Here is a 13,113-nt window from a genome sequence, read left to right on the forward strand (position 1 = left end):
ATCTTATGTACGCATGTGTCTTGTGTGTGCACGAATATATGTGTGTTTACCTACCGTGGAGGCCAGAGATTGATGCTAGGCTTTTTCGATTGCTCTACACTTTATGTTTTGAGGCAGAGTCTCATACTTGAAGCCAGAGGTCACCAGTTTGACTAACCAGCTTGCTCTGGGGGTCGCCTGTCTCTCCCTGCTTAGCACTGCAGTCACAGGTGGCCAACACACCTGCCCAGCACTTCCGTGGGTGCTGAGAACTTGAACTCCTGTTTCCACACTGTGAGGTAGAACTTTGCTCACTGAACCATCTCCTAGCCCCGACCCTGTGTCCTTGGACCAAAAGACCAGCTTGTCTGAGAATGGGGCATCTGAAAAATTTGCATTAGAGTTCCTGAACCGGGAGATTTCTTACACTAGCTTTATAAATGCCCACAGAGACCTTCTGGGCAAGGGCAACGCTTCACATGCCTAGGAATGGAAACCTGCTTGTGTAAGTTGGGTGAGGGTGGAGTGGACAGGGTGAGGCTTGAACCTGGGGAGGTATGGGGATGGAGTTGGGGAGCCTGGGAATAAAAAGCCCCAGTTAGCAGGGAGCTAAGATGCCAGAACTCACCCTCTGTCCCCACCCCATGCTCTAAACGTTTCCGTGTCTACCTCGTTGCCTGATGCTTTTGGAGCCCCTGGGTAATTCATAAATCACTGATAGGGAAACATGCCGTCTAGCCATATGTGCCAATAAAGTTTTCTCACAAGCAAATTAAAAAGAAAAAAACAGGTAAAGTTAATTTAATATATTTTATTCAATTCAATATATCCTAGTCATTTCAGCACAAACTCAATATGAACCAAACCACTAGAGAGATATTCTGCTCTCCTTCCCATGCTTCGTTTTCAAAGTCCCGTGTGCATTTTATATTTTCTATCTCTGTCTGGAAGATAAGGGTTCAGTAAACGTGATGAGTCTTAACAAAATTATAAAGCCGTACTTAGAGGGAAAAAAAAGCATTTCATCCTGCTTCAGTTTTAAATCTTACATTAATTGAGCGCATTCAATTAAAAATTCAGAGCCAGGAGGTGGTGGTGCTCGCCTTTAAGCCCAGCATTCGGGAGGCAGAGAGGAGTGGATGTCTGTGAGTTCAAGGCCAGCCTAGTCTACAGAGAGAGTTCCAGAACTGGCTCCGAAGCTACAGAGAAACCCTGTCTCGAAAAACAAAAACAAAAAAATCCAGGTCTTTAGTCACCATGGCCACATGTCAGGTGCTCCAGAGCCACCTGTGTCCGATGGTCACCAGTGAGGAGAGGACTTGGGGATCTATGGAGCATGGCCTTTCTCCTTTGGGGCCTCCACCTTCCTTTGGAGTCTGGCCTCAGAGAGGGTGGGGAGGGCAAGCCTGCCTGTCCCTGGGGGCTCAGTCAAGGTCTTGTGCCCAGCTGGCTACTGCTGTGGTTTCAGGAGAGCCAGGAAGGTTGGTCTACCTCCATGTCTGGAACCCCATCACCCTGCCACAAAAGCTTTAAAGCGCTGCCTTGATGCTAGGCACCAGCCTAAGGGCTCCATCCATCTCTGAGTTATTTGGTGCTCATGAAAACACTGGGCATTGCTTAGTGTGGTGGTGCACACCTTCGACCTCAGCACTCGATAGGATGAGTAGATCTCTGTGAATTCCAGACCAGCCTGGTGTAAGTAGTGAGTTCGAGGACAGCCAGGGGTGTGTAGAGAGACCCTGTCTCAAAAACAAGCAAGCAAACAAACAACAATCCTCTGTGCATCTCAGCTTTCCTTGTTTTATAGTTTGGGAAACTGAGGTACAGAAGGCTAACTGGCTGGATTGTTCTATGTCCAGCTTCCTTTAACACCCCACTGTAGAGCCTCGGGAGTTCCGTACCCATTGCTCTTCCAGAGTACTTTATTAAAACCAGGAACAGCTACCGGCACCTGGAGTGCTGCACGCTGCCATTCTGGAAGGTTGCCTGACACTCACTCTTCAGGGCACTCCCCTGTGATCTGCACACAATGGACACACAACTAGCCTCCAAAGCCAATCCCCTGTACACAGCTGCCCGCTAGGAGTAAAGGCTGGGATGTACTCAAGTCTCCTGGCCTTTGGGTGTGCAGACCCAGGAAGGGGATCCCCCTACTGGGGTGATGGGATGGGAATGTAGAAGGGCAAACCAGCATCTTGGGGTTACCACTGCTCTGGAGATCCCCCCTCAAAGACCAGCAGGGGGCAGTCTTGCCACAGTGCATGAGTTTTCCTGTCTTTGGGTGGTAGCCTGGGTCTAGGTAAGGACGCTTCTACCCAAAGTTGTTTCTTCTGAAAAGAGTTGCTGGGCAGAACCAGCGAATTAGAAGGTGGTGGCCCACCTGTGAGTAACTCCAGGGATGGAGTCCAGCCGGAGAGGGTAATGGCTGCAGGGCCATGGCTGCATCCCGTGAAGACCGTTTTACCCAGCATCCACCTGCAGCATTTCCCAACTCCCCGTGTGCATACACACACCCCGCCTCCCTCTGGAACCTCAAAGCATTTCTCCTCAGCTCCTTTGTCCCTAAATCATAGACATTTGGTCACCATAATAGCGTTGTCATAGTTACTTGATGTTCTGTTTCCTCATCCCCTCCTGGATCCCCTAGGCCTGAGATCCCATAAAACAGCCCCCACCCTAGGCTGTCCTCATCCTTTTAACAGGCTTTGCTGACGAGTTGAGTGGTGACATCATCCCTGTCTGTTTCCCACAGGACTCGGCTACAACGAGGAGCAGATCCACAAGCTGGATAAGTGAGTGGCCTGCTCCCTGGCAGGCCGGTGGGCAGGAGGGCGGAGGTCATGGGGTAGGGTGAGTCTTCTTCCCAGGTGGGATAAACTGAAGCCCTTGGCCGTGGTGGGGCAAAGGGAATAACGATCCAAGTCAGGTTAAATAGGGTCAGGGGTGGGACACGGAGCAGCTGAGCCAGGGGCTTCTCACAGTCAGACTTGATGTAAGGGCTTTTTTCCCCCGTCATGAACAAGTTTGTGGGATTTTCTCTGGAACTATTCTCACTGGCCGACCTCTTCCTCCTCCCTACTCTTAGCTTGGCCTGGGCCTGCCTGGCTTCTCTTCAGTACAGTTTCCTGGACACCCACACCGTTCACCAGGCCTCCCTGCTCTGAGGGCTGTTTGGGGAATTTCCCTGCGGAGTTATACCACCTCTAACTCCTGTGCACATTGCACACATGCATACGCTAGCACGCGTGCATGAACACACACACTCATGCATGCGCGCGCATACACACACACACACATGCACACTCACTCATAAGCTTTCTGTGGCTGGACATCTTTCCTTCCCCCAGGGATCAAGTTGAGAGTGTATGCATTCATTTGCCATCGTATCAGCCTCCCTTGCCTCCTTTTTGGAGCATGTAGCTTTACTGGCCTCTGGGCTTTACAGTCTGAGTGTATTGCTATCTTTCTTCCCGAGAGGTGCCCCTGATGTGGGCTGAGGGGCTGGCATTTGGGATGGGCAGTGGTGGAAAGGCTACCCCTGAGTGTAGGTAGCTCCAGCTGCTCACCTTAGCTCATGGGGTCTCTGTCCTTCCAGGGTGAATTTTAGCCACTTAGCCAAGAGGCTGCTGCAGGTGTTCCAGGAGGAATGTGTGCAGAAGTATCAGGTGTCGCTGGTCACACACGCCAAGCGGATAAGGTAAACAGCCTGGCCTTTCCTCTGAGCTCATGGAGTCTGGGTTGGCCCTGCCCTTCCAGACTTCAGAGGACCCTGGGCTCTGCAGGGCCTGAGTAGGAACGGAGTTGGTGGGTGTTGAAGGAGCCCACTTGTTGGTTCCCAGGGCTGCTCAGCAGCTCAGCCCAGAAATAATCACTCAGAAACTGTATTAATTAAATCACTGCCCAGCCCATTAGCTCTAGCTTCATATTGGCTAACTCTTACATCTTAATTAAACCCATCTCCATTAATCTGTATATCATCACGTGGCAGTGACTTACCAGCAAAGTTCTGGTGTCTGTCTCCAGCAGGGCTACATGGCTTCTCTCTGACTCAGCCTCTGTTCTACCAGCATTCAGTTTAGTTTTCCCTGCCTACCTAAGTTCTGCCCTATCAGCAGCCCAAGGCAGTTTCTTTATCCACCAATGGTAATTGCAGCATACAGAGGGGAATCCCACATCAGGTGAGAAGTGAAAAGAGGAGTGGGTCAGGCAGTGTGCCAGGTGATTTCTACAACTGTGTCTATGGCTCCACAGTGTTTACACAGCAAATGTTACCACATCCTTCCAGATGAGGGGACCCAGGATCCAAGAACCGGTATCTTCCTAATATCACACAGCACAGACTGGGGACTAGAACGTGGGAGAGATGCCCCTAAAATCTGGGTTTTACCTGTCGTTCTCTCTGGTATGATGGGCTCTCCTCTCTAGGGAGGAGGAGAAACAGGTAGACTTCAAACTGGCAGGGAAGCAGGGTCAGGCTTCACCCACTAACATACCCTCCCTCACACTATTCTGAACCCCCTTCTCAAGTCCCCATGGTCCCCTGCTGCACTTTCCTGGGGTCCCTGAGAAGAAAGGACAGTTTTCTGTGTGCTGTGTGGCCAGTGGCCTTGTCATGGGGCTGAGTTCCTCTTACCCTCACGTTAGAATACAACGCCTGGCAGCCCCCAACACACTGATGTGATGGGCCCAGGCGGGCCTTGGGTATCAGTCTAAAGGCTATTCTTGATGATCCTGATGTATATTCAGAACTGAGAGCCAACTGTTAATTTAATGGACTTGGGACTTGAGTTCCTCTGTGCAGTGGAGAAATGTCCCTCCATATCCTCTGACTAGAGACCAGGAGTCCCAAGTTTTGGCCCTTCCTTTGTTATGGAAACGGAAGCATGACCATTCCTCACGTAAGCCTGCTAGCCTGTGTCTCATGCTTACCTGGCTCTCTGCTTGCCAAACCCACTTGAGAGACCCAGCTACGTCAGCATCCTACATGGGTGTTGTTACTGATCCCTGCCCCAGCTCTCCTGGATTCTCTCAGTTCCCAGGAGCAACTGTGTGCAGCAGGACAGGTGAGAGAGAGCGACATTCCCATAGAGGGAGCACGAGGCTTAGGACCCCCTGCTGAGCTGACACCAGCCAGAGAGTCCCAGCAGTGGAGACTGCACTAACCCCCTCTACTTCTAACCTCTGCTTCCTGCTCTAACCCCCTCTACTTCTCTTAAGGCAGGTGCAGAAGGCCCAGAACCACCTTCACCTCCTTGGCCGCTCTGTGGCTGCCTGTAACACAGAAGCCCGGGAAGCCCAAGAGAGCCTGAGCAAGGTGTGTGTGTGCTTTGGGAGTACTAGGGGCTGCTGAGGGGAGGGGCATTTGCATCACTTCCTGCCAGGGGACAGAGCAGCCTTGACCAACTCAGGGATGCCCATGAGGGTTGGAGGTCTCTGACCTCAATGCGCCCTGAGATGGGAACATTCCTAGTGATTTCAGACTGACCATCACTGCGAGCCAGGGCTCTGACTGCTAAGACAGCTTCCTCCAGGTTGGTGCAGCCTGGAGGTCCTGAGGGGTTGTGCAAGCTCTCCTTGGTGAGTCACTTTCTGCCAAGGCAGCAGGCTGGCTGGCCACAGAGAATACAGAACAGGCCCTTCTAGGAGACAGTAACACGTGGCTCCCAGCATGTGATGTGGGCAACCTCAGAGACCGGCCAGGATTGGCCTCTATCCCAAACCGTGGCTCAGATTGTGTCATGAGGGGTTAGGTTAGAGCCAAAGGGGAACTTGGCAGACTGAATCATTCGGTCCAGTACAGATGAGGGAAAGCAGTTCCACCAGTGGGGACACTCCCAGGATGGGAAGGAGCGACATGTTGAAAAGACTGGAGAAGTCCAGGGGCTCTCGGGAGACCGTGTGGGGGCAGATGTGTTACCCTTCCCCGGCACATCCCTGCCCAGTCAAACGTGGGCTGACAGGACCTCCCTGACAAATGCATGGCTTCCCTTCAGATCTTTGATCAGCTCCTTCTGGACAGAGCATCAGGAGCTGAGATCTCACCACGCCCCACGGCTCTTCATCCCAGCCCTGATTCAAAGGACCTGGTCTTCCAGTAAGTGCTGGGGAGCTGGGGGGAAGAGGCGCTTCATCTCACGCCCCAGACCAGACCAAGAGGCTGCTCCATGGCCTCTGCGAGAGGGCTCTGGCCCCAAGTGACCCAGCCTCAGCCACCCCTTTCTTCTTCCTTGGACAGCATGCAGGAGCTTTGTAATGATATGAAGATGTTGGCCTTTGATCTCCAGGACAACAACCGTCTCATCGAACGGTGAGCATCTCCCACGTCTGGGAAAGGCTGTATCTTCCCTGCTGCCAGGGCACTGGGGGGGCAGAGCCCCTGTGTACCCCATGCAGGATCCAAGGCACTTGCTAATTCTCTGAACAACCACATGAGTGTAAGGCCTCATCCACAAGTGGGGTGCCATCTTGAGGAGGTATAGGCTTTGAAGTACGTCAGTACATCAGAGTGAGGCTTGGAGCCAAGTGGATTTGTGTCTGGGGCAAGTTCTACACTGAATGTGGGCAATATTTACATGGTCTTCTTTACATGCCTAAAGAGCCTTCCAGGGGTCCTTGGAGTGGATGCCGCAATGTATCTCACGCTGAAACCGCAGCACAGACAGACTGGCATTTTTGCCCAAAGTCGATGTCTCCTGCCCAATGAGCTCCATCTTTCCCACCTGCTCTCACCGTGCCCAGGCTGCCTGGAGACACTGGCACATCTCTAGAGAGCGCCCCCTCCTGGATGGGTGGGGACCAGCAGCAATGCTCAGACTTTGGGAGTCCATACACCAGTAAAAGTCACAAAAGCAAATGTGGGGATGGACATACAGAGCAGGACTGCCAACTGCTCGAATAACTCAGGAGCACATTTACGGAGCAGAAGGTCTGCTCTGGAGCAGTCCCATTTTAGAAAGCATCGTGTTTGTTTTTGTTTGAGACAGGGCCTCTCTGTAGTCCTCACTGTCCCGGAACTTGCTTTTATGTAGGCCCAGTTGGCCTCAAACTCACAGAGATCTACCTGCCTCTGCCGCCCGAGTGCTACACCCGGCTTGTCATGGGCTTTTGAAACCTCAAAGCCCACCCCCAGTGACACACTTCCTCCAACAAAGCCATATTTCCTAATAATCAAATAGTTCCACCCACTGGGGACCAAGCATTCAAACCTATGAGCCTCGAGGGGCCATTCTCATTCAGACCACCACATTGCGCTACTAGAATGGAGGTCAGGAGGTAGGGCAACTGGGAGCAGAGCCTGTGGCTGGTCCTTGGAGATTTGGAGGGTTCCCAGGTGGGGGAGGCATCCGCTCACAGTTCTGTCCCAGCTGGAGGAAACTCCGCCCCCCCCCCACACACAATTTCCATCCTCTTGAGCAGGAAGTTCTAATCTTTAGTGCCGGCGTAAATCTTTCTTGGGGTGATTTGTAGTCTATTTACAGATATCTCCGAACTGTGTTTGGTGACTTTGCACTTCCTCATTTAGACCTGCAGCCAAAGAGACCAGTGAGCAAATCTGAACCCCTTGCTGGCCTCCGTGCCTTCCCATCGGAGCAAGGGTGCTTCTAATAGTGCAAGGACCTGGGGATTTCTCCAGAGACGCTGAGCGAGGCCTGGACTAGGAGCCTTTTAAGCTTTTTCCAGATGATTCCAACATGCACAGATAAAAACTAGAAGGCGGTATTTGGAGACAAGGACACTGCCAGGGAAGAACTGAGGACCTGATGGCTAAGTGTTCCTGATCATTGATGGCCCTGCGTTATCATCCACCTGCGGGCTTCTTCAGCAAATGGGCCAAGCTGACCTGTGCCTTTTCTTACAGGTTACATAGAGTTCCATCCGCACCCGATGTCTGAGCTCCCTGGGGTGCACAAGATACTTGGAAGCATTAGCGTCATTCATACTGTACCTCTGCACCGTGAGACCAAATTCAGGGCAAGTTCCGGTCTCACCAGCCTACCTCCCTCTTGGCCACTGGCCAACAGACGAGCATTACTTTGACAGCCTGTCCTCGTGGACAGCTGGGACAGGGCCTCCTAGCTATCCTGGACAGTATCCATCAGAGAGCATGCAGCCACTGTTGATTCATCCTGGCACCAAGACTCTTCCTCCTCACGCGGACCTGGAGGGCTGAACTTAGGAGGGCCTTGGGAAGAGAAGGCTGAGTGTTCCCACCACTTTGCACTTCCCAGTGACCAGCGGCCTCTCTCGGGGCTTCTCCAGGGTGCTGGAGCAGAGGACTTCGCCTTGCACACAGCCTGCTATTTCCTGAGTGCCCCCATCCCTGGCCACAGGCAACTCACAAACTGCCCCTTTGTGCTTTGTCTGGATGAACCTGCATTTCAGAAGGGGGGTGGTCGAAGCCAGCTGCTGGTACTTTGAGGAGCTTCCTTTTGCCTTCCCTCCCTGAGGCACCCTGTGGTTCTGAGAAACAGCTGGTCAGTATCAGCAGGTAGCCACGCCATCTGGACAGATGTGGGAACCCAGAGTCCGGAGGAGACAGCAGGCCTACACCTTCGGAAGCGGAATAAATGCGCCACCTCCTCTGTTTCCCCTGCAGCTATCATACCCGACCCAGAAGGGGTGGGAAACCCTGAGGTCTGGGTGGGAACCTCTCCAGAGACGCATTGGGAAATGGAACAGAAAGCTCATTTCCCAGTCCTGCCTTTCCTTCGGTGGGTTCTGGCTTTAGGGACAAACTCAGGAAAGATGGCGTCTCCCTAAGAGATCTCCATTTCCTGCCCTGTCATTTAGAGGCCTGCATAGGGAACCTGGACCTGGATGAGAAAGTTTGGCTTTCCTTCTGCTCCCATCTAAGGTGCCTACCATCTAAGCACCTGCTGTTTCCCTGAGTCCTCATCACTGTTCACAATCCACGCTGTATCTAAAATGTTTGAGGGCCACCGTAGGGCTTTCCTTTATTTAGCTTAGAAGCTAGAGATGCCCGGGTAAAACACTTCAGTTTGTGCAAACGTAGGCTTTCCTGTCCAGCTTCCCTTTAGCCAGTAGGGCAAGGAGAGGCAGGTACACGGGAAGCCCCACCGTGTGCTCCAAAACATGAAGCCAGCACAGCGATTGGCCCCAGATGATCCTGTCTCAATGAACATCTCCCTGTCTGTGAAGGGTCTTCCCCCAATGTCCCAGCAGGGCCAGAAGTGGGGGAGGCCGAGTCCTAGATGTGATGTCTATAGAAAGAACCACCCAGGGAGAGAAGCCAGAGCCTAACTACTTAGATCACATCTGTTCTTCATGTATGTCCTCTGAGCCTTAAGCCTGTGGACTCAAGTTCTATGGCCTTGAGGGGTAGATGCTGCCCTGACGGCCCCAGCACCAAGCCACTTCTAGCATGCTCTCTGGGGTGAATTCAGGCCAGCTTCTGCTCCCCAGTGCCCCGACAGGGAAGTCCCACAAGGGGTTTTTCCCTGAAGCTAGACCCCACGTGTTTGGTGGAGTGCAGCAAAAGAGCCAGGGGATCCCTGAGGGCCAAATGCAGATGTTTGGGAGGTACCAACCCAGCATCTGATCTGAGCATGCCCACAAGCCAGGGAACTTCCTCCAAGGCTTCAGTTGGCCATGATGGCCAGGCTGCTGATGTGATTTCTAGGCCCATTTTGGAAGAGTGTAAGTGGCTACAACCCATGACCAGAGGCATCTATAAGACCCTCAGATGTCTGAAGACCCCAACTTCTCCCTCTGTTCCTCACATCAATTCCTTAGTATGGAAAGAATCCATTCAGTCCATCAGGTGGGGAGCAGGAATGCCAAGTTCTTGCCGGGTACTGGAGCCACCAGGGTGACAAGGACACTGTGGCTGGCACTGAGGGGTAGGCTCTGGGGGACAACAGGCATATGACAGAATCTCATTGTCCCTCAGTAGGTGTTGTGATTGGAATGCACAGCTCAGGTGTAGCAGGAGTTACCCTTCTTGCAGGCTGGGGGCGTGTCACTTGGGAGCAGGTGACCCAAAGTGGAATCTTAGTGAGCGAGTGAGAGACTTGGAATGTGCCAAGCAAAAACACAGGTACGTGTTGCCTGTTGCCGCGTTCCTAAGGCTGAAGTAGGAAGTTTGGAAAGGGAGGAGCCAGCCCCAAAGGTCAGGCCTGGGACATGGGCTTTGTTCTAAGGAACCAGACAGGTTTTAAGTCAAGTCCAACTGGTATTAAAAGTTAGCATTCTTCAGTGCCAGTGTGGAGGGTGAAAAGCCATGGCAGAAACAGCCATGGTAGAGATTTCCGTGAAGTGCTGTTATGTCTGGACTCCCTCCTCAGGTCCTACCTCACTGCCTCTGAGGTCCCTATGACAGGAAGCAGAGGTGCAGTGGCCACAGGGCTAAGGTTGAGTGAGGGGCTCAGATCTTTGCAGACATCTGGAAAGAGGCCCTATTCCATTTGGATGTATCTTTCCTCCTCTGAGAATGGACCAGCCCAAGTTACGGTACTAATTGGAAGAGTGCAGGGCAGTCTTGGTTCCTCAGGCCAGCGTACAGGCAGCTCTGGGCAGGGGGAGGAACTGGAGCTTCCTTCCATGCCTTGGTGCTGTAGGGCTGGGTAGAAGGCCTTTAGACTCCACAGTTTGCTCTTGGAGCCTGGTTTCTGGGCCCCACCCAGCGTCTGGATCCAAGTGGTGGTGGGGAAGGGTGTGACCAGGAATCCGCATTGCTGGTGTGCTTCCTTGGTGAGGCAGGGTTTGTGATGACCTGGGGATGGCCCCTGGACTGGACACCTCGTCCTGCTTCTCCAGGACAGATGGATCTAGGAGAGCCGGTCTAAGGCAGGATGGACCTCCTCGATGGCCTGGCCTCCCTCCCTCAGCATCTGCCTTTTGCTTTCCCACGGCAGCGCTTCTCGTCAGCACAGGTGCGCTAATGAAGGCTGCGCCGAGTGGCTTGGAAAGATACTTCAGCAGTTTCCTTCCTGTTTCAAAATTCAGCGTTTTGTTGTTTGTTTTGAGATGGAGTCTGGATAGCCTAGATGAGACTGAAGCTATGCCACCAGGCTGTGATGAGACACCATGACCACGGCAATTCTTAAAGGAAAGCTTTTAATTCGAGAGCTCACTTACAGTTTCAGGGCGTTAGTCCATGCTCATCTTGGCCGGGAGCATGGTGCTGAGCAGTCAAGAGAACTTTGCATCCTGATCCCCAGGTGGGGTGGCGGATGGGGCTGGTGTGGGCTTTTGAGATCTCCAAGCCAACCCCCATGACACTCTTCCTCTAACAAGGTCATGCCCACTCTAACATGGCCACACCTCCTCTAGCTAGGCCACACCCCCTAATCACTCACAGTTAACCTATGAGTCTGGGGGCAATTCTCACTCAAACCACCATGGTGAGCAGCCCTAGTGGGAGAGGTTATGGTATGGGCCAGGATGATCCAAAGGTACTTTATGTTCCTAGGCTGACCACTCAAAATAGCTGCCATTTAAAGCCTTCGTTTAACATACTTCCCTCACCAGAGAGAGGGAGGGAGGAAGCAGGAGAGATGGGAGGGAGGGAAGGAAAGAGAAAGAAGGGAAAAAAGGAGGGGGGAGATGAAGAGGAATGTGGGAGTGGCAGAGAAAGGGGGACACACTGAGGGGAGCAGAAACAGAGGAAGGAGCCGGTAGTGGGTAGAGGGGGCGCTGAGGTGGGGTGGGGACAACCCATGATGTCACCCAAGTCACTGTGCCTGTTAATCTGTCCTAACCCCAGGCTGAGGCTTGCAGCCACCATGCCAAGCCCGCGAGCTGGCCTAGCCCTGGAGTATAAGTGCTTGTGGCTGACAGCCTCCCCTTTGGTTGAGGGATAAAGGCTGCTGACAAATCTGGAATATCTGAGGTTTTCCAGGGCAGGGGAAAAAAGCATGTGTGTGCACACAAGCCAACTTTATCACAAGCTTGGCAGTGGCGTGGGGTGGAAAAACTGCATGTTTGACATGCAGATGGAGGGGCCATGGAACTGCTTCCCAGACTAATGACACATTTTTCAGGAGTCCTCTACACACACCCTTTTGTCCCTAAGTACTGTCCAGGACAGAGAAAATTCCCTTGCGAGCACAGGCATTTGGTGTCATGCTTGGTGGAAGAACAGAGCAGAGCCCACTGCACACCCCTGCCAGCTCTCCTCTGAGCTCTGCTCACGCACAAAATAAGCAAATAATTTTAAAGCCATGCCTGAGAATGGACATAGTGCTTGTCCTGGCCCCAGTCAGCAGCGTCTGAACACAGCAAATTCACTACAGTGCCCAGCACCTTGGAGGATGTACGCAAGCTGTCAAGTCCCCTCCTGTTTCCCCCTAGCTCCGAAGGTGTTGGGTGCCTTCCATTCTCCCTAGAGCATCAGTCCATGCTCTCTCTGGGCACAGGGTCCATGGCCTTAAAAACAAACAAACAAAGAAAACAAAACAAAAAGCCATGTATTATCAGACATTGGTTGTGAGCCTAGAACTGAGCCTCTCTGCACTGGACACCAGCACCTCCTATTTGCCCTGCATAGAGAAGGGGGTCAGAAAGGACAACAATACCCGAGGGAGAAAGGCAAAACCCAAAGGCCACCTGGACCTCCCATTAGGATGAGGTGACAGTGGAGGTACAGATGGAGTGATGGTTGGATGACCCTGGGATGCAGGACCTGCAGTAGGACCTGACCAAGGGAGTCACAAGGGAGAGAAACCTAGATCAGGGTTCTGACTAATCCCACTGTGCCTGTGGTCAGATCAGAGCTGCAGTCACTGCCCCCTCCCATCCCAGCAGGAAGTGCAGAGGCCAATATGTAGATCAGAGTGGCCTGGAATCCAGATGGGACCTCTGTCGGTAGTCATGGTAGTCACGTGATCCTGCACCTCAGGTTTCTAATCTGAAAATTTGGAACACTGGTCATTTCACATCCTACAAGTGGCTGTCACAGATCCGTTACTCTCTAACGGGGTCACCCACTCCCACTGAAAATGGCAAGCAAGACCCTCTTCCTCGTGGAGCCTGCACCTCCTGTGCAGTGTGTAGCTCAAGAAGGCAGGAAGAAGGAGGCCAAGGGCATTTCCTTCAAATGTTGTAGGGTACACACAGTTTTACCTGCCACTGCTTTGAACCCATTTTCTGTGGTCCATGGGTATATTAATCAAA

General features: G+C 52.6%; 1 protein-coding gene across 1 annotated transcript in view; it reads left to right on the forward strand.

The window, feature by feature from the left end:
• Window positions 1–8,526, forward strand: part of Ikbke (inhibitor of nuclear factor kappa B kinase subunit epsilon) — a 24,463-nt gene extending 15,937 nt beyond the window's left edge. Inside the window, exons 16-22 of the mRNA XM_050147607.1 lie at window positions 310–446; window positions 2,732–2,771; window positions 3,575–3,676; window positions 5,197–5,293; window positions 5,973–6,073; window positions 6,215–6,286; window positions 7,838–8,526. Coding sequence (XP_050003564.1) covers window positions 310–446; window positions 2,732–2,771; window positions 3,575–3,676; window positions 5,197–5,293; window positions 5,973–6,073; window positions 6,215–6,286; window positions 7,838–7,871 — 583 coding nt within the window. The 3' untranslated portion in view covers window positions 7,872–8,526. The remainder of the gene's footprint in view (window positions 1–309; window positions 447–2,731; window positions 2,772–3,574; window positions 3,677–5,196; window positions 5,294–5,972; window positions 6,074–6,214; window positions 6,287–7,837) is intronic.
• The last annotated feature ends 4,587 nt before the right edge of the window (window positions 8,527–13,113 follow it).

Source organism: Alexandromys fortis, unplaced genomic scaffold, assembly GCF_014885135.2.
Source record: "Alexandromys fortis isolate MF-2015 unplaced genomic scaffold, M_Fortis_MF-2015_v1.1 scaffold_58, whole genome shotgun sequence".
In the NCBI taxonomy this organism is placed as follows: domain Eukaryota; kingdom Metazoa; phylum Chordata; class Mammalia; order Rodentia; family Cricetidae; genus Alexandromys; species Alexandromys fortis.